The 25924-nt window shown below is 34.2% G+C and overlaps 4 protein-coding genes across 4 annotated transcripts; 1 reads left to right on the forward strand and 3 right to left on the reverse strand.

The window, feature by feature from the left end:
- Nucleotides 1-3620: 3620 nt before the first annotated feature.
- LOC122580031 (40S ribosomal protein S26-like) lies at nt 3621-5414 on the reverse strand. Its single transcript, XM_043752301.1, has 5 exons — nt 5316-5414; nt 4871-4963; nt 4538-4622; nt 4294-4427; nt 3621-3893 (listed from the first exon to the last, which is right to left on the reverse strand). The coding sequence occupies exons 1-5, from the start codon at nt 5316-5318 to the stop codon at nt 3822-3824; spliced, it is 387 nt and encodes a 128-aa protein (XP_043608236.1). The 5' UTR covers nt 5319-5414; the 3' UTR covers nt 3621-3821.
- Nucleotides 5415-8228: 2814 nt separating this feature from the next.
- LOC122580384 (uncharacterized protein At4g06744) lies at nt 8229-9486 on the reverse strand. Its single transcript, XM_043752654.1, has one exon. It carries the CDS (start codon nt 9471-9473, stop codon nt 8259-8261), a length of 1215 nt encoding a protein of 404 aa, XP_043608589.1. The 5' UTR covers nt 9474-9486; the 3' UTR covers nt 8229-8258.
- A 4855-nt stretch (nt 9487-14341) lies between these two features.
- On the forward strand, nt 14342-17248 carry LOC122579455 (GDSL esterase/lipase At1g71691-like). Its single transcript, XM_043751639.1, has 6 exons — nt 14342-14389; nt 14832-15300; nt 15632-15759; nt 16174-16413; nt 16519-16768; nt 16851-17248. The coding sequence occupies exons 2-6, from the start codon at nt 14976-14978 to the stop codon at nt 17069-17071; spliced, it is 1164 nt and encodes a 387-aa protein (XP_043607574.1). The 5' UTR covers nt 14342-14389; nt 14832-14975; the 3' UTR covers nt 17072-17248.
- Nucleotides 17249-19064: 1816 nt separating this feature from the next.
- LOC122578745 (stromal 70 kDa heat shock-related protein, chloroplastic-like) lies at nt 19065-23339 on the reverse strand. Its single transcript, XM_043750772.1, has 8 exons — nt 22673-23339; nt 21323-21575; nt 21160-21239; nt 20926-21068; nt 20737-20835; nt 20457-20646; nt 19768-20166; nt 19065-19635 (listed from the first exon to the last, which is right to left on the reverse strand). The coding sequence occupies exons 1-8, from the start codon at nt 23180-23182 to the stop codon at nt 19252-19254; spliced, it is 2058 nt and encodes a 685-aa protein (XP_043606707.1). The 5' UTR covers nt 23183-23339; the 3' UTR covers nt 19065-19251.
- Between the last annotated feature and the right edge of the window lie 2585 nt (nt 23340-25924).

Here is a 25924-nt window from a genome sequence, read left to right on the forward strand (position 1 = left end):
GATATTTATAATATATATATATATATATATAGGGTAGAGATCCTGGAAGAAGGTGTCTTAAGAAGAGAAGGGAGAGAAGGTCCTATGAACCAATCAGAATGCGACATGTGTCAAAATGAAAAAAATGCGCGTTGGCATTTTGGTAAATAAATCAAACTTTTCTGAAGTGATCAGCCTGGGTTCCGATCAGCTAGGGTCTGGGTCAGCTTGGGTTCTGATCAGCTTGGTTGGTCAGCTTGGTCAGCCTGGGTTCTGATCAGCTTAGGTCTGGGTCAGCTTGGTTGGTCAGCATAATCAGTTTAGTAAGCTTGGGTCTGGGTCAGGTTGTGTCAGGTTGGGGTCTGTTCAGGTTGGGTCAGCTTGACACAATTTACACATAATCTACACAAATGTAGATTATGGGTTTTGGGCAGCTTGGGTCAGGTTTGGGTCAGCTTGGGTTCTGATTAGCTTGGTTGGTTAGCATGATCAATTTGGTCATATTGGGGTCAGGGTCTGATTGAGTCAGGTTGGGTTAGCTTGGGGTTGGGTCAGGTTGGGTCAGCTTGGGGTCTGGGTTAAGTTGGGTCAGCTTAGTTAGCGTGGGTTGGGTCAGGTTGACACAATCTACACAAATGTAGATTATGGGTTTTGGGTCAACTTGGGATCAGGTTGGGTTAGCTTAGGGTTGGGTTGGGTCAGCTTGGGGTCTGGTTCAGGTGGGTCAGCTTGGGTTGGGTCAGCTTGACACAATCTACACAAATGTAGATTAATCTACACAAATGTAGATAATGGGTTTTGGATCAGCTTAGGGTTGGGTTGGGTCAGCTTGGGGTCTGGGTCAGGTTGGGTCAACTTGGTTAGCTTGGGTTGGGTCAGCTTGACACAAAACTACACATAATCTACACAAATGTATATCCCAAGCTAACCCAGATTCCAGGCTGACTAAACTGGCCCATAACCCAGGCTGACCAATCTGACCCAATCAAGCTGACTAACCAAGCTGATCAGAAACCAAGCTGACCCAGAACCCAAACTGACCAACCAAGCTTACCCAACCAAGCTGACAAACCAAGCTGATCATAACATAAGCTGACCCAGACCCAGGCTGATTCAGTACCAGGCTGACAAAAGTTTGAATAATTTACAAAAATGCCACCGCGTTTTTTTTAAATCCACATGTCACGTTCTGATTGGTTCATAAGACCTTCTCTCTCATCTCTCCTTAAGACACCTTCTTATTTGATCTCTCTCCATATATATATATATATATGTACTGTACATTATATGGGTATTATAACTAGTAAGAGAATATAGATGAAACGGATACACGGCTTGGACTCTAACGAATGGATATTAATATGAAGTTGTTGAATCAACACAAATATACAATCATTTTGTCCCAAATTGACGTTTGCGGCTTAGACTCTAATGAATGGATATTAATATGAAGTTGTTAAATCAACACAAATATACAATCATTTTGTCCCAGATTGACGTTTGCTTAGCCTAATGGACAAAAACTCTACAACGTTTTAAAAATAATGGAGCGACGTAATGTTGAGTACTTTTAATTATATATATATACGTTAGAATCTTATTATATTTTTCTTCTGACATATATATTGTTGTGCACCTTGAGTTGAAATACTGTTGTGAGCAAAATGCTATCAGGAATGGAGACAACTTAAATTTGCCTTAAAAAAAAAAGAAAAAGATATCTAACATGTCATTAGCGTTTCTTTATCATATATTCGTTTTCCTTGGTTTCTTGTCTTATATATATGTAATCTAGTTGATAATTGATCAAATCGCTAAAACACAAATGATGTGAATTGTAAAAGAAAAGATACGTAAAGCATATTAACAAAAATAAGATTATTTAAACCATGTCATATGTTTAATAAAAAGAAGATGGATACATCCTTTCCTTTTCTAAGGAGGTCACCATCTCCTTATTAAATTGTTGAATATTCTTCGAAGTTTTCTTGTAAGGTTGAATACATATTTCGATAAACATAAATATCAACATTAATCATATTTTACTGAAAACTACACGCATGTTATCTATCAATAACATTTGACATTCATATTCATATATATTTATAAATATATAATCAACAATCAATATTGATTTGTAAGTTCAAACATGTGTATATGGAGTGGCAAAACAAAGATTCTTGTTGACCCGTAACACAAATTTTTAACCTTAACGACTAAATTGATATGATTCTTAAGCGGGTTTTACGGATTCTTGGCTATTTATAATATTTAATAAGAGTATTACCACTTTCGTTAGTTTTCATTTCTCATTTAGTGACACAAATACATCTCTATAAGTTTTATTTCTATAAAAGTCTTTCAAAGGTGTTAGAATTATCTACATTGACCGGTATCCTAAATTTTTTTGACTCGTAACAACATTAAAAAAACCAAGATAATTCAAAAATTTTTACACTAAATGGGTTGAATAGACTCGTAGACCTGACTATCCTTTGTTAAAGGTAGTTCCGCCTTAACATATGTATATGTATTGGTATCATCATACATGTAGGCTCGTGTTAACATAATAACACGTAAGTTGCAATCATGCCAACGTTTGCAAGGTAATGGACCCAAAGTTATGCAGGGCTCAATTGCCACACTTCAACGAACTGAACTTAATTGTAAGCTGAGTTTTCCATCCTTAGTCGGGTTATTATCATTCACTGGATGGTATTCGGGATGCCTTATGAATTTACATAGTTGGAAACACCAAGTCTACCTAGCACTCCTACTTCCCAAGTCCACCGGTTTATACTTTGCGCAAATCAAATAGAAATATGAATTCTATATCTTGCGAATAAGACATGCAAATCAAACTGAAATATGAATTCAACATATCTAGAGAATGATCTTCTAAAGCTGAAGCAAATTTATTAGTAAAGATAATAGGATAATGACTTTGAATCAAAATCAATGATTGAGATTCAGTAATAATTTCTGAGTATTGACATTTGATTTTGAACCAAAATTAAACGTTCCAGCGTGGTAGAATCCCTTGCGAACAGGACATACACTTTTGGTATAAAAATAAAAATCATGTAGTAACGAATAATAAAGCTTCTTATTTGATAAGAACAAAAGGTCTTTTTCATTAGTTATTTGTATATGTTAAAAAAACGAAAGCTAGCACCCCTATAAACCACTCGGGCATCAACCAAACACATAGATTGATTGGATAAAAAGGGGTTATCCTAGTCGGATTCAAAATGATTTTTCATTGAATTTTTTTTTAAGAAAACATTTTATAGCGCAAACTCCGAGTAAGCCGATATCTAGGAACCAAGGCCCGTTATTCCCACATATTCATGTGCATACATATGTGATATGTGGTTAAAAGTACCAAATTTAGCATTGTTGATCATTATTCCATTTTTTACAAATTTAAACCTCCAAACTTAATTCACAGGGCTTTCTGGGACTTACTGCTACAAAATTTGGCCTAACAGAAGGGCTTAATGATTTGCAGTTGTAAGTCTAGACAAGAACTTTTACTATTGAAACAAATTTATCAAGTCTAGACAAGAACTTTACAGTTAAATAGGTTATATAATTGCTTTCCAGTGGGAATTTAACAAGATTGGCTAGGAAGATTCAACTTTTGAAACAAATTTCTGAAAGCCCACAGAGTAGCAACAAATCCAATAAACCCATCTTACAAAACTTAAGTTTTCAAACTATTCAAGAGGGCAGCATGGATAACACCAAATGAGTCCAAGGCTAAACAGCTACATAGAAAAAGCGTAACAAAATATGCTCAATATTAAGTCTTCGAAACCTATTAGCAGAGAATAAGATCTTCAAGCACGAACTGGAGCAGGACCAGCAACACCACCTAGTCGGGGACCCTGGCCAGGTCTAGGAGCATCATCCTGTAAAAACACCAAACATAAGTACGCACTCAATTAATACAAAAGAAACCACACCTCTCCATACAATGATATATGTTACAATATCAAATCAACTTCAGTATGTAAATTTAGAATGGCAAGTATATCAAATATAAGTGTCAATTGATACTCGATCATATTGTAGATAACTATGACATGAATAATGAGTTGTTTTACAATTGATCAGCAGAGTGCTCAACCGTCAAAATTATGAAACAATCCTACTGGATGCCTTCTAAAAGAAAAAGGTGTATCTATTGGTTAAAAAATCATTTATGGATTACCATAGTTGTATGGTTGGCGTAACCAGCAATACTATCATCTAAAGATTGAAGTTTATCAAACCATTTTAATCCAACAACCACAAAGTTGAGCAACATACCCTTGGGCGAGAGAAACGCTTTGGTGGCTCACGATTCCTCCTTTCAGTTCGAGAGCGAACCCTGACAACTTTAGAGTGAATTGCACAAGACACACAGTATTGCATCTTCGTGTACAGCTTGGGAAGTGTGTACTCTGCAGCAATTAATACAAAATATTAAGAAGAAAAGCCATTAATCAAACTTTACATTAATAACTAATCAAAGACAAACCATGCATACAAAAAAAGTAAAAGAAAAACTTACGGTCAAAAGCACACGCTTCTTGAACATCCCTAACAGCAGCTTGTTCCACTACGTTCCTCACTTGAAATCTCTTGATAGCCTTGTCCTGATCGATATACTTAAAATTCATCTCATCTTACATGTAACAAAGCTTAAATTCTAAACTAAGTGCACCACACGCCACCAATTATACTCTCAGTTTGCGGTCAAATTTCAAACAATCATCATAACATAAAAAAAACACAATATATATAATGTGAAATTTGAACATAAATATTCATTCAGATATATACATTACCTATCAACTATACATATACACACAGATATATAATAAAAGAAGAAAGGTGAAAGTACCTTGGGACAGCATTTACCACAATTGGAGCAACGAATGAATTTGACATGGCCACGTCCATGTTTGTTGCGTCCACCGTTTCTTCTCTTGAATGTCTGCGCGCACATTTGTTAAATAATACTCCCTCCGTCCCATTTTAATTGTCCACATTTGACTTTTCAAGTCTTTTTCTTTAAATTTTGACCGTAAATATCTTTGTTTGTGTTATATATTAGTTGGTGTGATTTATATCAATGAAAAGTATATCTAAAACTCAATCCATTCATATATTTTACATTAAGTGTTATAAAGTATAAACAAAACTATTTACGGTCAAAGTTAAAGACATAAGACTTGACAAGTCAAATGTGGACAATTAAAATAGGACGGAGGGAGTAAATACATATATATACGAAATTTTTGTATATGTATGTTTAGGTTATGGTGACCGGGAGGTCGGAAACTAACCATGTCGCCGCCGAGATTCTTCTAGGGTTACGATATCCGGCACCGCCGTCAGCTGTGATTTTATAACATATTCGAAAAACAACGAGGATTTTATATGCTAGGGTTTGTGTTTGCTTTACTCTTTACACAAACAAGCCCATCTGGCCCAATACTCAAAAAAGTATAACTATTTGGCCCGGTAGTTAATTTTGCGAGCGATTTACATGTATATTGAATTAATGCAGTTTTATGTTTTGGGCTTTTATCTTAACTTTAATCTTTTTATTCTAATTGTGTCACTTGTATGTTGGTAGATTACTATACGTAGTTGTGGTTGTGGTCTTGTGGATGGTTTTTTAGTTGAATTAAATATAAATATAAATATAAATAAATATTAATATACATATACATATAAACATAATAATAGGTAAAGTGATCACTGGCAATGTTTTAAAAACCGATATTTTAGTCATGCCGGTGTGAAAAAATTTTCCAGTATTATCAGTATTATACGACTATTTTTAATTTATCATTTTTTTTTGTAAAATCTTACAAAACTTGTTACTATTTAACAAAAATAGTCAAAATATAATTATAATTCACTTAAAAATTATATCAAATATGTATTTCATTATAAAATATAAATTTTAAAATTCACAAATAACAAAAAATAACAATAAAGTATCATAAAAATAATTCTAAAAAAAATCAAAATTTATTTTTTAAAAATACCGGAAATACCGGTATGGTAATACCGGAAATACCGGCCGGTATTGAATAGTGAAAATACCGGACTTAAAATACCGGCGTTGTATCTGGTACCGGTAATACCGGCCGGTATTTACCGGTATTTAAAACATTGATCTCGATCACTGGCTTTGGATTGTGTTTGTTATTTGTTAAAAGAGCATATTAGATAAGATAGATATAAAAGTAATATAAAATAAGAATGGTAGGGTACGTAGAAGATTAGTATAGTAAATTAAATTATGGTACTTCAAACTTTAAAAGTTAGACGACCTCGATCATACGCGTATAATAAGAATTGTGATAGATTGTGAAACACTTTATAAGAGAGTAATAGATAAATGTAGATCAAAATATATATAGATCGATTCTTAACATCAAGTCTCTTGGGTACTAATTTGATATTAGCTAGATTAGATCAAAAAATAGATCGATTAGAGGAGGAATGGTGTAGTTTGCTGTAATTTAAGTTGTATTTGTATGTATTGCTTTCTCATAATTGTGACATACATTGTACGTTGTGAATAATAGATACATTTGGAAAAATGAATTAGATAAGCGTGAATATAAATGTATACATTGAACTGGCTTAAGAAATTGTTTTATGAGGTGTAACGCTATATATACGTGGTTGTTATATTCACTTGTAATTAAAGTTAGAGTTAATTACTGAAATGGTACCTCACGTTTGCGCCATATTACTGGTTTCATACATTTTCCTTCGAAATTACGCTGATCATACCTAACGTATGCAAATCTCCACTCGGACCATACTGGAGGCTAACACCGTCAGCTGACAGTTAAAACCTCCCCCACGTGACTTGCACGTGAGGGGTAAATATGTAATATCGCGTTTCCTAATTACTGAAATGGTACCTAACGTTTGCACGATATTGCTGGTTTCATACCTATATGTTTCTTAATTACTTAAATGGTACCTAATGTTTAGTTATTAATTTATTTATTTTTTTTAATTTGTTTTATTTTTTTTTTATAAAAATTCTCCAAAACTTATTACAATTTAATGAAAATAGTCAGAATACACTTATAATCCACTCAAAAATAATACCAAATAGCTATTTCATAACAAAATATAAGTTTTAAAGTTCACAAATAACCAAAAATAACAATAAAGTATCATAGAACAATTTTAAAAAAATTTGCGAGGAAAATTTTTTTTTTGAAAAAATTCCGGAAATACCGCAATGGTAATACCAGAAATACAAGTCAGTATGTACTGCGACACGAAGCTTAAAGCAATGTTTTAAATACCCGTAAATACCGGCTGATATTTCTGGTATTCCTGGATATTTCTGGTATTACCGTTGCGGTATTTCCGAAATTTTTAAAAAAGAAAATTTTATTTTTTTAAAAAAATTATTTTTATGATACTTTATTACTATTTTTGATTATTCGTGAACTTTAAAACTTATATTTTGTTATGAAATAACTATTTGGTATTATTTTTTAGTGGATTATAGGTGCATTTTGACTATTTTCATTAAATTATAACAAGTTTTGGAGAATTTTTATAAAAGAAAAATAAAACAAATTTAAAAAAATATAAAAAAATTAATAACTACACATTATGTACCATTTAAGTAATTAAGAAATATATAGGTATGAAACCAGCAATATCATGCAAACGTTAGGTACAATTTCAGTAATTAGGAAACGCGATATTACATATTTACCCTTCACGTGCAAGTCACGTGGGGGAGGTTTTAACGACCAGCTGACGGCGTTAGCCTCCAGTATGGTCCGAATGGAGATTTGCATACGTTGGGTATGATCAGCGTAATTTCGAAAGAAAATGTATGAAACCAGTAATATGACGCAAACGTGAGGTACCATTTGAGTAATTAACTCTTAAATTATTAGCAATAATGGAAATGGAAAATGATTGCTCTTCGAGGTATGCAGGAAGAGTTGTATTCCAAATTATGTGGTAGTAATTGTGTAGTCATTCTTGGGACTCTTCCCGGGTTACTGTCAAGACTCAAGATCGATGTGAATAGATCGAGTGGTTCTATTCCCATCGACTTTCCTTATAGGACTCCCAATGCCCTAGTTATGGGCTCATTATCTTTTATATATTATATATATATATATATATATATATAGATGATTACAATTACAATTCACAAGTTTTTTTAATGATATATTTATAAAAAAAAGGAGCATCACTATATATTGACCACAAAGGAAAAAGAAAAATCAAAAAGGAGCCGGAGCCGGTTCCGATAAATCCATATGAGAACTTCTGAAATGGGGCAACCAACAAGGAAGGTAATGGTACGTTCGCATAAACGAACAATATCTTGGTTCTGCAAAGAATGCAGCACACTCTCTAAGTGATCTTTGTCCAGGCAGCCCGGGTATGCAATTCTTGCTGACATCAAGCACCCCTTTCTTTATCAAGTCTCTACAAATCGGGCCAACTTGAATGAAATAGTTATTAGATAACGAAAAGTTAGCTAAACTAGGTATGGCACACACCACTTCTGGCACCACTCCGTACAATAAGTTCCCTGCGAAGTTAACAACTTCGGCTTTCCTTAAACACCCTAATGAAAATGGTATTGGACCCGTTAAGAGGTTATTCCCAGCGTCAAAAACCACGGTTTCTTTTAAGAATCCGAGCTCGTATGGAAGGCAACCACTTAACGCGTTGTTTAGTAGCAAAACCTCAGATAAGCCTGACAAGTATTTAGCGATGGAATGAGGAATTGGGCCGAAGAATTTGTTGTTGGCTAACGTGAGGTAAAGAATATGGGAGTTGCCAAGAATTTCGGCTAGTTTTTGGATGAAGTTGTTGTTGTTTAGGAATAAAAGAGATAGGTCTTTTGTGAAGAGTTGAGGTGGTATAGACCCCGTAAAGAGATTATATCGGATATCAAGAAACGATAAGGTGTTCATTCCAAGGATTGGGGTTGGAAATGGCCCGGAAAATAAGTTGTTGCTTATGTCAAGTTCATAAAGGTAAGGAAGCTTAGTTATGTTTGTAGAAATGGTGCCCGAGAAGAAGTTTGAGTTGGCGTGGAAGAGTGCAAGGTCAGGCAACTGGTCAAGGAAGCCATCAAGACTTGGAGCCGTAAGCTGGAATCCGTTGAAGTCAATAGAAGCAAGTGTTACGGCGGTGTCGTTGTCTGGTGGGTTGTCGCAGTAGAACCCTCTGTAGTTGCATATATCTGACCCCACCCAAGATCCAGTGATATTGAGGGGGTCAGACGTTATGGTGTTCTTGAATTTTTTAATTAGCGGATAGACAATAGAGAGTCTTTGGTCGATGAAAACTAGTCCATCGAGTTCATCTTTAACTACTTTGAGAGGGTCTTCATCAACGATGGGAATTATACCTCCAAGACTATGGTCGACAAGAAAAACGAAGACAATAACAATGAGATTTGAATAGAAAATGATTGTTCTCATTTTTTTTGTATGAGATGATATCTTTAAGTTCGAATGCAAGAATGCATATATGAGAAAAATGATGATAGAATTTTATCAAAGTTGCCATTAAATACTAATCATCCTAAGGGACCACTTAATCATTCTTTTAAGGTTCATAGCCGTCTTGTTTATGGAATACAATTATGCAATACACTAGTTGAACATTGTTTTGGTAGTGTAGTAAGACACCCGAAAGTGGATCATGAAGGCTGACACCAGGGCTCAATTTTTACCTCTTGACACTTTTGTTGATCTTTTTTTTCATTAATCAAACAACATAATTACGGCAGTTAACAATCTTTGGAGCTAGACTTGTGTTCTTATCTTAACAACATACATAAACTACACATACCATTTTCCAATTTCCATTTCACTTGGAAACAAATAAACATGCAAAAATGAAAGAAAGAACGGAAGTTTTTGATATTACTTCTAATAATAATCCTAGTTAGGTGAAAGATGATTGAAAATGTACAATTGGTTGGCATAGTTTGTCTTCCACTTAAAAAGGAAGAGAAGAATAAAGCAAGAGTAGAAGCCTTTTGAGTCTAAAGACATATGATTTGTTATATTAATATTTTGTGTTAATGGACTCACTCCACCAATGGAAGTTCATTGCAATAGGTGCCATTCAAATGACGCCAACTCGATGTCACTACTCACTTTAAGATTTCAAAATCTTTGACAAAGAACTTTTATTGGTCGAGAATGTTTAACTTAGGATAACTATATATTAGTAATTGGATTTAAATTATTTTAATTATATTCTTGTTAAAAAACTAATTAAGATGATAAAAAATTCTACTAAATAGACAAACTACGGTTACTCTTAATTGGAGGCTTATTCTCGATCATCTCCCCAGTCTGCAATATTGATTAGGGTGAGTATGGGTCGGTTTGAATTGGTTTTTGGCTAAAACCGATCTTTGAACCGATCAATTCGGTTTTTAGAAAATCAAAACCGTTGGATTCGGTTTTTGTTCAGTTCGGTTTTTCCGGTTTGGACCGGTTTTGTTTTTTGTTCGGTTTTTTTTTTTTATTTATTTTACTTTTTTGTTTATGATGTTATATATTTAATTTTCAATTATTAAAAAAAAAACTATGATATAGAAACTAAAATAAAGATATGCTTTTTAGTAACTAATTATACTTTTTAGACGTTAAAATTGATATAACTTTTATAAAACATTAAAAAGACAAAAAGTTTAAATATATTAACATATTTACAAATTATAAGCAATAAATATAAATGTAATATGATATAAATATAAAATAAATTAAAATATAATGGTATCGGTTTTGTTCGGTTTTTGATCGGTTTTTTGGCATATGAAACCAAAAATCGAACCGATCCGTTCGGTTTTTGGAAAACAAAAACCAAACCAATGGATTTCGTTCGGTTTTTAGTTTTTTCGGTTCGATTTTGTCGGTTTTTGGTTTTCTGGTTAGGTTTTTGCTCACCCCTAATATTGATCTCCACTTACACACTTCTGATTCTTCAAATAATTAAAAAATTAGTTTGATCACTTTTATGCATACTGAGCCGTAAGTTTGACCTGTTATATTCCACCGCTTCTTGATACTATTGATGGTTTGACAATCTCATACGTTAATCATTTACATGAAATTTCTAACAAAAAAAAAGGCTATTCCAAAAAAAAAAATGATTAGTAGACCTAAAATATGAACCTAAAGAACTTAGATTATTGACACATGTTTCATGAGTTTTCTCTTTCCTAATCTTTATAATTGATTATGCAATGTGTCATCATCTTTTTTTTTTTTGAACGGCAAATTTGGGCTCAGTAGCATGCCTTTTTATATACCCAACTTCAATTCCAGAGAAAACCCATACTGGGAAAACCCCTGTCTCCATTCCTGAGAGGATTTGAACCCAAGACCTCTCAGTCTCAGGCTCCACCAATTAGGCATATTGATCATTATCTATAAAATATTAAGCAAAGTCAAAATGGGTTAGCAAATATCGACCCACTGTTTTGACTGTAAAAAAAAAAAAGTTACTACCTTATAACTTGTTCATCAATTGGTTTTTGTCAAAACTGCTCACTATTTTGGGTATGTTTGGCACAAAAGTTTGAAGCTGAGGCTGTAGTTAAGGGCTTTTGGGGCTGGAGCTTGACATTGGGGCTAGGGGCTGGGGATGTTTTTCCAACTCTCTTCCTATGAGCTTTTATTTTAAAGACCTTTTGAGGCTTTTAGAAGTTTTTCGGGACTGAGACTTTTGATTTTTTATGTATTACCAAACAGGGCTATAATTTTCAAATGAACTTATTTTTAAAAGCTAGAGGCTTTTAAGCCTTTAAAAACCCCTTGCCAAACAGTACCAGATATCTCCAACATTATCCAAATTTCATATCGGTTAAACTTATACAAAATACAATATTTTAGCTTGTACAAATGAGTGATTTGACCCAATATACTGCAGATATCAGGAATGACTAATCTGATATCTTATTTAATACAGCCTACCATTCACCATTTCTAAAGTCAACGCTTGGCCTGCATTACGCAACTTTAACGACCAACTACCACACCCATTTCACAGTGTAGTAACCCTGCACCAGATAAATAGTTTTTGTACAAAACCTCTTTTTTACTTTTACGGTCCACATCTTATGTAAGTCTAATCTGCTTAGCTAACTATTCTCTAACATAATGGATATAAAGCATGTGCTTATAGGTTCTTGGAGCTTCTTGAAACATTCCTCATCTATAAGGACAACTTCTTGAAACTTCATCCCCACATCATCAATTAATTTATTATTTATCGTGACAAGCTAGTGAATAAAATCACTCTATTAAACCTATTGTACGTATTTAACTTTTATCGTGTGTATTGAACTTTTATTTTTTTAATTGTATGTTTTTGGCCTCGTATAACTTGTAGACGTCTCATGTGTCATCAGTTTATCGTAACACATCATATAAAAAAATAGTACAATTCATGTTTGGTAAATGTTTAATCCCTAAAAAAACGTCTTCAATCACTTTATGATTTCACCAAATCATCAACAAAATAAAAGTACATTGAGTCTCACCTCATTAAGTTCACATGTTAGATACCCTTCCCGTTTTCCTCGCGCGGAACATGGTGGATCTCGTAATTAATTTTCCACGTTTCGCCTAACCACACGCCCCCTTCACGGGGCGATACCGAACTATAATTCCATGAAAGATCAAATTGTACAACATAGGCGAACATGTATGGTTTGCTACGTATTCAAAGTGGTTTTTGTATGTTGTTTTACTATGGTCTATGTTACTAGTAAAAAGTACTGTACTAGGGGTGGTTGTGACTGACTAGGATTTTATTACATAAGACAATAAGTTAATTAATGGCTTCACATGCATTTTATCTGCATAGGGAAATCAATATACATACCATGACTACGGCAACATGCAATTTCCCTCTGCATTTACACCTTCACTTACTTACTCTTTCCCCATATATATATTCTGTAAAAGCAATTGTAGATCGGGTAATTTCATTCTTTATATATAGAAAGGAATCATTACTTTTTGGTTACATTTTCGTTTAACAAGTTTAAAAGAGGAAATACTAAATTTTTTTCATTTAAAATATACCATCCCAAACACCTATGTGTAGCTAATAATATAGTCATATATATATATATGCTTTTCTTATTCTCATCACAAGAGTGTGAAATGAAATGGTGATCGAAATATTGATTTCTTGGGTTGATGATATACACTATTTTGATAATAAAATAAAACAAATAAATTACTATAGAAGAGTTTTGGATTCGAACTTTATTGAGTAAATATCTTGTAATTACCAGGTAAAAAAAAAATAAAGTCTAACAAATGATCACAAAAAGAGTAATTCTAAATTTACAAATATTTTACAAACATAACTTCCACCGATTAAATCATGTCTATGTATTTTTTTTCTCTTGATTAATTGGACCGCCTCACATATCATCCTTAATGAAAATTAGTTTGTAAAATTTTTATTACTCTAGCATTGCTCTCTTCAACTTATATCCATACTAATTACGGAGTATCTTGATGATAGCTTCTACTACATTTATATCCCTCATAAATCCATCCACCCTTAATATTTTTGCTCATGTTTAATTTGTTTCACGTAAAACCTCTTTTCATGCCTTATATACAGTGTAGGGGTGGTAATTTGTAAACCTTTCATGATACATGATAGTTGTAAAAGTGTTTTACGATCGATAAACCAAGATCTAAACGAATTCAGATGTAAGGAATTCATCTGGTTCCATCTTTGAGGTTACATGCAAATTACGAAGTTCGAAGTATACACACAAAAATACATATATAGAACATGAGATACAACGTGCTCCTTTATTATTAATTAATCGAATGATACAAATAATCCATATGATAATACAATTGTAAATTATGGATTACAATGAACAAGACGACTCTTGATGATCAATTAAATGGTAGACGCGGGGCATAGATCTCTACCTGATCCGTGAATGACGCACTCTATGTTGCGACTGGAATCATCAACCTAAAACAATAACCTAAGACAACTATATATATATATATATATAGGCTAACATATATATGTTAATTTTGTGGGCCTAAAATACTCGTTTCATTCATGGAGAAATTAACAATTTTGCTAGTCTTATCTTATTTCGTACTAAAATATGTCTATTAAACAGCCCTAAAATTGAATTGCATCAAACACCAAAACATGACCGGCAATAGTTCACACTTTTGATATAAGTACTTGCTTTATTATTATTTTTTTTATCGGGAAATCATATGCACTGCAGCTGTTCGGAAGATACAAACTGCAACCCTCACAATCAAGGGGGGGTTTTATTATTTGTTTCATCATGGGAAAATTCAGGGGAAGTGTTGAGGCAGCAGTAAGATTATTTTCCTTTTTTTTTATTTAGTTATTTTTAAGGCAAATTATACACCACACATACATATCCTTAATTATTTACATATCTATTCATAGCAAGAGCTTCTAGTTCAAATTCTCTCTAAAACATACACATACTAAAGTTCTCAATATGTGGATTGTATCCGATGAAATAATTTGGATGATTGCCAAATTGATTGGATCGGGAAGTAAATACACGTACGTCTTTCAGAAAATTCGGTTTTGTTGGTATATCAGTGATATCCCTAATAGAAAGCACGTTCTAATTAAGAGTTATAAATACATGGTATAAAAAGACACACATAACAACTTGTACTAATTACCCAAAACATGATCCTTAGAATGGTGGTAGAATTTAAGATAAGTAAAAGTGGTGGCCATACTTATTACTACGGTCTATCCCATGCATTCAAATTTTACAGGTGAACACATTTACTCTACTCCAACTACCGCTAAGTCCCCTTTATTTACACCTCTTGTGTGTGTGTCAATTTTTATGTGAATCCCAATTCCCACTTCTTGAGTTTCACAAGTGACACAGAAAAAGTAGCAAGTATTATAACATTATGGGTGGTGGCAATATTAATAAGATGCCAATAATAATGGTTAAGTTTTCTTGCTTGCTATGGGTGTTAATGTTACTGAGTGGTGGTAATAATAATCATCATGGACTATTATTAGTCCATGGACAAGATTATGGGTTTGATGCTGCTGCACCGGAGAAAGAGATGGTGCCGGCTATGTTCATATTTGGAGACTCGCTTATTGATAATGGAAATAATAATGACTTGGCTTCTTTAGCTAAAGCTAACTATTTCCCTTATGGTATTGATTTCAATGGAGGTCCTACTGGTAGATTTTCTAATGGTTTTACTATGGTTGATGCAATAGGTATATATCTCCTCTCATTCTAGTTCCATATATATCTTTAATTTCTTTGTCTATACTAATTACATAGATACATATATACAAATTTATGCATGACTTTTTTGTGGATTAGCTTGTTGTTATTGTTAACCATATAAGTCGAACTTAAAGAAGCTAGTAATTATGTTCAAAAATAAGATAGGCCAAACAACCCAAAAGTTGTAAATATATGCGTTAGTGACATATTTTGTGACGAAATAATTTTCTGAATCCGCCACTAATGCATTCACCTATGTATGTATGTCTCATTTTAATTTCTTGGTACAAGTTTTTTACATATAATACATAAATGCAGCCGAACTATTGGGACTGCCACTGATACCGGCCTATTCACAAGCATCAAATTCAGCAGACCAAATGTTGCATGGTGTCAATTTTGCTTCGGCTGCGGCTGGAATTCTTGATATCACCGGCAGAAATTTTGTAAGTCTTCGATCGAGTGTTCCTTTCCATATATAGTTTGTGGTAGTTAAACCAAAAAGATGATCTTTCGCATTTATTCATTATTGTTGTAGGTAGTATATAGTTTAAATACACTTGGTTTCATGATTTTTTTAGCTTTATAAAGGCTTAAGTTTGGTAAAAGATGTAAATTGGAAGGAACACCCTGATCCCTGGTACCACAATTGATACAGACATGCGCAAGCGGCACAACTCATGACCCCAGTAAAACCCCTCCACCAAATACCCCACACTTGAGAGCAATATTTATGGTTAAATATCCTCAATCATGCTTAAGTTTGAAGACCAAAATTAACTAAGTTTAGATCATAATTAATGGCGTTTTTAGAAACTTCTAAAAGTGTTGAGTATAGCATTAACCCGTTTCACATGTAGGTGGGTCGAATTCCGTTCAATCAACAGATAAAGAATTTTGAGAATAGTTTGGATCAAATCAGTGATGCATTGGGTGCCGCCAATCTTGGTCAAGCACTTTCCAAGTGTATTTTCTTTGTAGGAATGGGTAGCAATGACTACCTAAACAACTATCTCATGCCCAATTACCCGACCCGGAACCAGTATGATGGTAACCAATTTGCTGATCTGTTGGTCCAAGAATACACAACACAACTTAAAGTAAGTTCTAAACAATATCTATGTAGACATTTTGAATCTATATATATTGTTTGTTTGTTTTGGTACTATGTAAACTTATGGTTTATGTTGTTGTGTTGTATATAGGAACTTTACAATCAAGGAGCCCGAAAGTTTGTTCTGGCTGGAATCGGGCTAATGGGTTGTATACCGAGCATTTTAGCCCAAAGTACAGAAGGGACATGCTCAAATGACGTGAACCAACTCGTCCTGCCTTTTAATGCAAACATGAAAACCATGATCAATAATCTAAGCACCAATCTCCCTGGTTCTAAATTCGTTTTCATCGATGTTCATAACATGTTCCAAGATATTCTAGCTAATGCTAGATCATATGGTACTACAACCACACTAATTAATCAATCTAGCCTTTTACTAATTGTTGAAAAGTTACTTAAACTATTGATGTTTATATTCAGGTTTTAGTGTGGTGAATAGGGGATGTTGTGGAATAGGAAGAAATAGAGGTCAGATAACGTGTTTACCGTTCCAAGCGCCATGTTTGAACAGGAATGAGTATGTGTTTTGGGATGCATTCCATCCAACAGAAGCTGTGAATGTGTTGATGGGAAAGAAGGCTTTTAGTGGCACTCCTGATCTTGTTTATCCTATAAACATTCAACAATTAGCAAACCTGTGATGTCCCAAACACATCTATGTCCACCCCCAAGTATGAAGAAATGTGTGTTTCTTTGTGTTTTAAGTGAGATGGATGATCTTTAGGATATCATCAAATGTTTTTGAATTTCAATTCTTTGCTTTCGTTTCAACTTTATACGCACCCTAATATACGTTACAAACTCATAGTTATCTCTTAGCTCCTAGCCTTCTGCATCTTTGAAATTCTATGGAAAAAATCCATTATAAATCCCTAAACTAAATTGCAGAACAATGGACATCTGAAACAATTATAATTGATTTTAACCAAAAATTACCATCTTTAGCAAAACTTAAGCGAAATACACTTACGTTCAGCACATAACTTGACATCTTCGTGAAAATTCCTAGCATGATAAGATCGTTCTAATGCAAAAAGTATCAAAATATATAGTTTTAATCTAAAATCAATTACGAGGTCCAAAATGTCACCCCAAAGCTCTAGTAATGTATTCAAGTAGTGTTGAAACAACGGTGTAATAATGTGTTATACAACTTAACACTTCTATGATAAGAGCAAGATCAATCTCAAGCCTAGTTTAAGCTCAAAGGGGTTCCTTGCCAATGTGGGACTTGTGTTTACACCGAACAATTCTCCCCATGCATTGAGCCCACGTATTAGTAGACACTAGACACGGCTTGTTTTAGTGTGAATATGAAGCCGTCGTTTTGGCAAATCCAGGTATTAGATCCCTTTAAAAATGGAACTTTATGTAAGACACCTGAGATTGGCAACTCTGATATTAGTTTTCAATACTCTTTAGCTACATGTAGGTGGTGGATGGGGTTTCGGCATACTCTGAAGCTTCAGATTTGTCTGAAACATGAGTTTGGCAAACCCGTGTATACTAGTTTTACAAATCTTAGAGGAAAACATAACCACTTCTGAAAAAAAATCACACATAAGACTATAACCCTATTAATGTAGACGGAAACGAAAGATAAACAATCGAACCTGTTGATCCAAATGAATACTAGGAACAATTGTAACTATCGTTGATTCAAAAAGAATACCAATAGTTAGGGATTTCACACACACGTAAGACTTAAAAGCTTCTCACAATGAAAAATCATAAAATAGAATAATTACATATGGTTTGGGTCGGGTTTATCCAGATGATCTGGTCAATGTTTTCCAGGATAGAACAATTATATCATAATTTATAAACATGCCATGTTTTAGGGTGTGGATGGAACCCGAACCCGGATAAGTTACCCTGCCAGAACCCAATCCAAACCCAATTTAAACTATTTATTCGGTTTTCGGGTAATCCGAATAAAAACCCAAACTGGTTATCGATTGGGTTAGTATTCGGATAATTTAGTTTCAAAGGGTAACCTGAATAACCTTATATTTGAACCTGGTATTATAACATAACCCAAAACCATTGTATTTTAGCCCAATTCAATTTGTTATCCAGTTGACAAAACCCATTATACTAAAAACTGATCTACAATCTGGTAGCTACTGTTATTTTATTGTTTTGTTATTGCTTCTGTTCTTTTATGTTCCAGCATCCTTATATGAATTTTGCTTAGCAAATACAACCCAGCAACAATAAAAAGGAAGCCCTGTACTTGATGTAATTACTTTATACTTCGACGTCTCATCGAAGTGTTTTCAATATAAATTGGCTGTTCTAAAAAAAAAAAAAAAGGAAGCCCTTGAAAGCGTAAAGAAAAGGTCCAAGGAAGCTTCAAAACCCAGTGCTCATTAGTCCAATTTCAGGTTAAATGGTTAACCCGAACCCAGTTCAGGGAACGCGTTAGTTTTAGTTAGTAGGAAGCCGACTAACCCAACCCAACTGACCAGAAATCCAGCCCATAAACCCCCTTCATATTAAGGAGACACTCTAGCAAAAGAGTATATAACATAAAAATATGCTCTACTCATTTTCAAAGATTCACCGAAGTCAGGAACACTAACATTGTAAATCACAGTCAAAAGATACATAGGCGAAGAGGTCAGGGGTGTCTTGCCATGAAGTAAACGGTTCTCATTAAATTGCAAGTTTTGAAATTTGAAACATCTTTAGAAATGACGTATCAAAACATCAACATAGTTTTCTGCTATACAGATATACAGATCAACATACCTACAAAAACAATCTAATTAACTAAAAACTACCCAACATTTTATCGTATGCAACCTTATGATCCCATTTACTGGCTGTCACTGAAATCGGCATCAATGACTTCACCATCTTCTCCACCAGAAGACTTACCAGCCTCACTTGCCCCGCCTTCAGCAGCGGCACCACCTGCTTGACTGTAAATAGACTGACCCAATTGCATCATTTCTTGGTTCAATGCAGCCATAGCATCTTTCATCGTCTGAGTTGACCCACCAGAAATGGCATCTTTAAGCTCTCTTAGTTTTCCCTCCACTTTCTCTTTCACTTCACCTGGTACTTTTTCCCCGATTTCTTTCAGCTGCTTTTCACATTGGTATACAACTGATTCTGCTTGGTTCTTCGTGTCAATGGCATCCCTCTTCTCCTTGTCCTCCTTTGCAAACTTCTCTGCTTCCGCCACCATCCTCTCCACCTACAAAAACAAAACCAGTATTTGCTTCACATACATGAAACCGAGACACTAATAACTCACTAGTTTAATGATAATCAAGCCAAACACATAATTCAAATTGCAACCAATAGAACAAAAAGGTAATAATCATACCTCATCTGAAGGTAATGTGCTAGCACCAGTGATTGTGATATCTTGCTTCTTTCCGGTCCCTTTATCTACAGCTGCGACTGAAAGGATTCCATTCGCATCAATATCGAACTTAACCTCAATTTGGGGAACCCCACGTGGTGCTGGCGGGATACCGTCAAGTCTAAAGCTTCCTAGAGATTTGTTGTCACGAACAAACTCTCTTTCCCCTTGAAGAACATTGATTTCCACGCTAGTTTGTCCATCAGCTGCTGTTGAGAAAACTTCTGATTTGGAGGTTGGCAATGTTGTGTTTCTTGGAATGATCTTTGTCATTACGCCTCCTAAAGTTTCTAGCCCCAGTGACAGTGGTGTCACATCCAACAACACGATGTTGCTCACATCTCCTGACAAAACTCCGGCCTGGAACACAGAAACACATCATCTAATCTCCCTACTGTTCTTGTAAAGAGGTGAACGTGGCAAGTCTGAGTCATTTACTTCGCTCGTGATGACCGATCCAGGCTCGTTTCATTTTTTATGGGTCAACCAAAGGCTTGTAATCACGTTCAATATGCTAACTGGTTACAAAAAAATTAACTAGCCAACAACCCAACCGAATTTCACTTGTAAGAGAGATACCCGTTTGACCGACTACCCAACCCAGCTGACCCACCCATTATGCAACCTGCAAAGAAAGATCGGATACCAACCTGGACTGAAGCTCCAAGAGCCACAACTTCATCTGGATTGACTGTCACATTAGGATCTTTATTAGTCATCTTTTTAACAAGCTCTTGAACTGCAGGTATACGGGTTGACCCACCAACAAGAACTACTTCATCAATATCTTTAAGGGAAAGGTTTGCATCCTTTAAAGCATTTTCGACTGGTGTCTTAAGCCTATGTCAAACAGACAGCAGAGCAGATTGTGAAAATTTTGAATCATCAACTAAAAAAACTGAATGACTTTTATGCTAATAATCAGACTACCTGTCTAATAAATCCGAGCACAGTTCCTCAAATTTCGCTCTGGTAAGTGTAGTATCGATGTGTTTCGGGCCATCTGATGTTGCTGTAATAAAGGGTAAACTGCAAGGACACTACCAATGATCAGAACAAGAAAGACAGAAACTTGGCAAGTAATTACCGATTCTAGTTCACAAATGAACGTGCACATACCTAATATTAGTTTGGGTTAAAGTTGATAGCTCCATCTTTGCTTTCTCAGCAGTTTCTGTAAGCCGTTGAAGAGCTTGTTTATCTTTAAGAAGATCTATACCCTCATCCCTCTTGAAACTATCAGCAAGCCAATCAACAATTCTCTGTTCAAATTTCAAGGAACATTCTCAACTATGATGTTCAAAAATGGTATAAATGGTAGCAAAACAACGCTCGGCTAGTGGTTTTACTAACCTTGTCAAAATCATCTCCTCCTAAATGGGTGTCTCCTGAAGTTGACAGTACCTCAAAAACTCCATCCCCTACTTCAAGAACTGCATAAAGATTGATCGATTTATTAAACTTCTTCTAACAGTCTAACAAATAACATATGACCTTAGATAAACATCAGCCTTACCTGATACATCAAATGTACCACCACCAAGATCAAACACTAGAATTGTTTCATTACTTTTCTTTTCAAAACCATAGGCTAATGAAGCGGCAGTCGGTTCATTGATAATTCTAAGAACTTCAATACCCGCAATACGGCCAGCGTCTTTTGTTGCTGTTCTTTGGGAATCATTAAAATACGCAGGCACTGTCACTACTGCTTTAGTAACCTTATCACTCAAAAACTTAGATGCATCATCCACAAGCTTTCGCAGAACCTAAATGTGATATCAATAAACAATAATTATAAATTCCGTATAACTAGAGGGCTTATTGCACCAGAATGCAACAAACATTCACCAATTGTCTCAATGATTTTTATTAACCATTGCAGCAAACCTTGATTCTGTTAGAAATCACCATAGCATTTACCAAAAGGTGCGTGTAAACCAAACTACGCACCATACAGGCGACCCAATCCATATATATATATATATATATATTATCCTTTATTAAAATAAGCTCATAACTTTTTCATAAGAAAATTTACTTAGTAGTTGAACATGGCCACATTTTAATCCAAAACAAGGTCTAAAGATGTTTCTTACCCAAACCCCAAATATGTGAAGAAAAGAAATGTAGAAAGATTATGGTTGTTGGCTCAAACCTAAAAGTTCGGTCAATAGCCAAATTAGCCCAAACATGCCGAAACCATGATCCAAAACACCTAAATGGAACCGAGCGGTTTTGAATCATAAACAACCAATACTCACCACTATTAGCCCCTACCACACTGTTATCTATATCAAAGGTTCCCAACATTTAGTAGCAGAACGAAAAACTAATGCATCCCATTATAGATGTTAAAGCAGCGTATCCTAATTTGGTTACTCTAAAATGCTTATTTACATAAACTAATCCTTTGCTTACATTTATTAATCAATTATCCAACAGGTCATGCATAGTAATGATATGACGCCACAGTAATCTTAATTTTGCTATACAAAACGGAGTGTCAGCCAATGATGACAACAAGCATCTTTGGTTTTATCCAAGGTCTTAAGTTTGATCCTTATATATGGCAAGTCCTGGGGTTTTTTCCTCCAAATACTTGTAACGGTTAATCATAATAATATATGTTTTTTGTTAAAAAAAATTAAAAAAATTATCTACCCTTCACCAACTACAATGGTCATTATTTTTATGTTAATTTCAAGGACAAACCAACATTAGAATGAAGTCAACAAGTGTTTAAAATTGCTTATCTAAAGTGCCTAAAATTACTTACGAGTATTATACACAAAATAAGCCTATCTATTTCTGATTGCTTATCTGATGAAATTAAAAAAAAAAAAAAAAATGTTTTAATTATTACCTGAGCTGATATTTCTTCAGGGGCAAACTGCTTACCAATAGCAGGACAATCCAACTTCACATTTCCATTCTCATCCCTCACCACTTTATACGACACCTGCTTTGACTCTTCATCCACTTCCATCATTTTCCTCCCTATAAACCTCTTCACCGAAAAAAACGTATTTTCAGGATTCACAACCGCCTGTCTTTTCGCAATCTGTCCAACTAGCCGATCACCACTTTTACTATACGCCACCACAGACGGCGTGGTACGTTGACCTTCAGCGTTTGTTATGATAGTTGGTTGACCTCCTTCCATTGCTGCCACAGCTGAATTTGTTGTACCTAAGTCAATTCCCACCACTTTTTCGTTCACCACCTTTAGAACAACATGGCGGCGGTTTTGTGGGTTTGATGGTTTGTGGGTTTTTAAAGATGGGTTGCCGTAAAATGATGTTTTTATTAAGTTGGGTTTTTGGGATATGATGTTGGGTTTGAATGGGTATGGAGAGAAAGATGTTGCTGACATGTTTTTTTTTTTTTTTAAGATTCTGATCAAGAATGTTTTCTGTATGTGTGTGTTTTTTTTAATGTTGTTGTGTGTGAGTGAGATGGAAGGGATTCATTATATGGAGTTTGGGAAAAATATGGGAGAAGAGTAGAGAGGAAGTAGGAAGAAATGAGAGGGTTCTAGAAAAATGGTTTTGTGAATTTCGGTGTTGTTTGTATTTTAATTTTATTTTCACTTCTTTTTTTCTGAATTGAAATTATATATCTGAAAGTTCGCGGAATAAATTATATTGTTTGTTTTTAAAATTTAACAACAATCTTTGTTCTTCCCTGAAAAGAAAAAAAAAAAAACCTAGTTAGAACGATATTGTTTGTTTTAAACAAACTTTAACACAATATCTAATAACCTTAAACAATAGGAAGTGTATCCCACCACAAAAATTAGTCATTCACAACATATGTATATGTTCTGTTACACAGCGTACAACTGTGTAAAGCAATTATTGTTGTGAAGGGCTAATTTGTGTGGTGGGGATGTCACTTTCCTAAACAATATATTGTATATAAGAAGAGTACACACACAATACGACGATAATGACGCGACGGTTGGTGGCGGGGATGGTGGTAGCGGCGACGCGTTGGCGTGGCCCTAACGATAGAGGTGTAATTGTTAACGTAAAAAAAAAAAAGATTAAAGGTATTAGATTCGTTTAAGGCTAATGGTATTTTGGGTATAAAAAATGTTGAATTTCTTAAAATAAAATAAGTTAGCTGTTTTATAAAGGATTATATATTTTTAAAAAAACGAACCAGTCATCATTTTTTTTTAATACAGGACTTGGGAAAATGTTTTTTTAAAAGAAAATTAGAATTTATGAGTTAAAATAGAAATTTTAGATATAAGCTCAGTAAAATTGTTTTCATTTAGTTTAACTTATACTGTTGCATGTTCGTGTCATGCGGCAGGTAGCGGCGAGTAATGTAGAGATAATTAATGTAAAGTGAATAATGTAAATAATTTAGGAGTTAAGAAATACATATTGTAAATTAGTTTTATTAATTTATTTAATGATATTATGGGTATATCAAAGTCTAGATGTTCAAAATAACATATAAAAGGTAAGACTATTTTAATTTTATCATAAATTATAGATAGATTTTTATGTAAATTTTTTTTAGAGGGACATTCTATTCTTGTCATATTTTTAAATTTCATAAATGTCTGGGATGTAGTTTCAGATTCTCAAAAAACCCTTTAATCCATCTCCACAAAAGTGGAGAGTGGGACTCGAACCCGGGATGATCAGTCCATGCTCAAAAGCTTTACAAATAGGCCACCACAACTGGAACGAAGATACTTGTGTTAATCTTTATATTTTAATTTATCATGATAGTGTATGATTGGATATCGTTATTATTGTTGTTGTTTGTTTGTTGTTGTTGATAATGTGTGAAAAGAAGTTATGTTATATATAAGTTATAACAAGTGTTATAGTTTTTCACTTTGACTTTTTTCTTTTTTCATTGAGTACATGTGGCAGTCAAACAAAATTAATGGGATGAAATCCATTAGTTTAAACTTTAGACGTTAGTAAATGTCTCCAAGCTGGATATTTTACTTGAAATGAAACCCTAAAAAGAAATTCTACATACTAGTACTTTGGATTCTTTTTACAAGATACATAGCAAAAGTTTGTAACAAAAATCTTTTGAATGATTAATAACAAATAAAGTATAATAATTAGTCTGCGACTACGATAGATAAGCTCATAAGCCCATGACAAAGAAACGTGACAATCGAATTAATAAAAAATATATAAAAAAAATACTTTTTTTGCGGCTTACACCAGTACGTGGGCCGTTCTTGATATCCTATATCCTATAGGCTAACCATCCAATATCCTTGTGAACTTCGTTTTGGGCCAATGGGCCAAACTGCTGGAGCGTCATGCCATTTTGATATAGAAAATCGAGTCTACATACAAGGAACATTAAAATAAGATCCAAATAAGCCTACAACAAAAACACTACGACAATTTTCTGAATCAACGTGAGACGACGAGATATAATTATAATCATATGACCATTCACACATTTACACTTAGAAACCTCCAAAATGTGTCCGGGCCTCCGGGGTCGGTTCAGGCGTCACTAACATGGGATCCAACATCGAACCCCCGATCATACCGCCAAATCTAGCATTCTCTGTCTTTGGTTTCAATCGGCATTCAAACATGAGACTCAGCTTCCAGCTTTTTTTATTATTTTTCTTAATTAATTGACGAAAAAGTTTTTTTCTTCACAAAATAGTCATTTCAAATCAAACGTCTTTTCATTTTATGTATAAACAAGTACAATGTTAATTTGTTTTTGAAAATAGCTAGCTAGATATATGAAACTAATTAGATGTACAAGAATATATATGAAACCGGCCGGATGTTTTTATTTTTATTTTTTGAACAACATTGGTGATTCACAGCCTTCCACGACTTTATTTTGAATAATGCATAATTTTGACTCTTTGCGGGTTTTGATCTTTTGCCACAAAATCTGTCACACGTTGTAAAAAAGTATCGATACAAGAAAAAAAACCAATTTGATGACGGAAATAAATTACTTGTCACCAAAACATAAAGTTTGTCACTATAGTCGTTTGGTGACTTAATTCTACGTTGTTACTAGCTTCTTGGTGTGTCGCTCATCTATGCAAATTTGCCAAATAGAAAACTTGGTCCGTTTGGTTCTTGAAAATGTTTTAAAG

This window comes from Erigeron canadensis, chromosome 8 (genome assembly GCF_010389155.1).
Source record: "Erigeron canadensis isolate Cc75 chromosome 8, C_canadensis_v1, whole genome shotgun sequence".
Classification (NCBI taxonomy): domain Eukaryota; kingdom Viridiplantae; phylum Streptophyta; class Magnoliopsida; order Asterales; family Asteraceae; genus Erigeron; species Erigeron canadensis.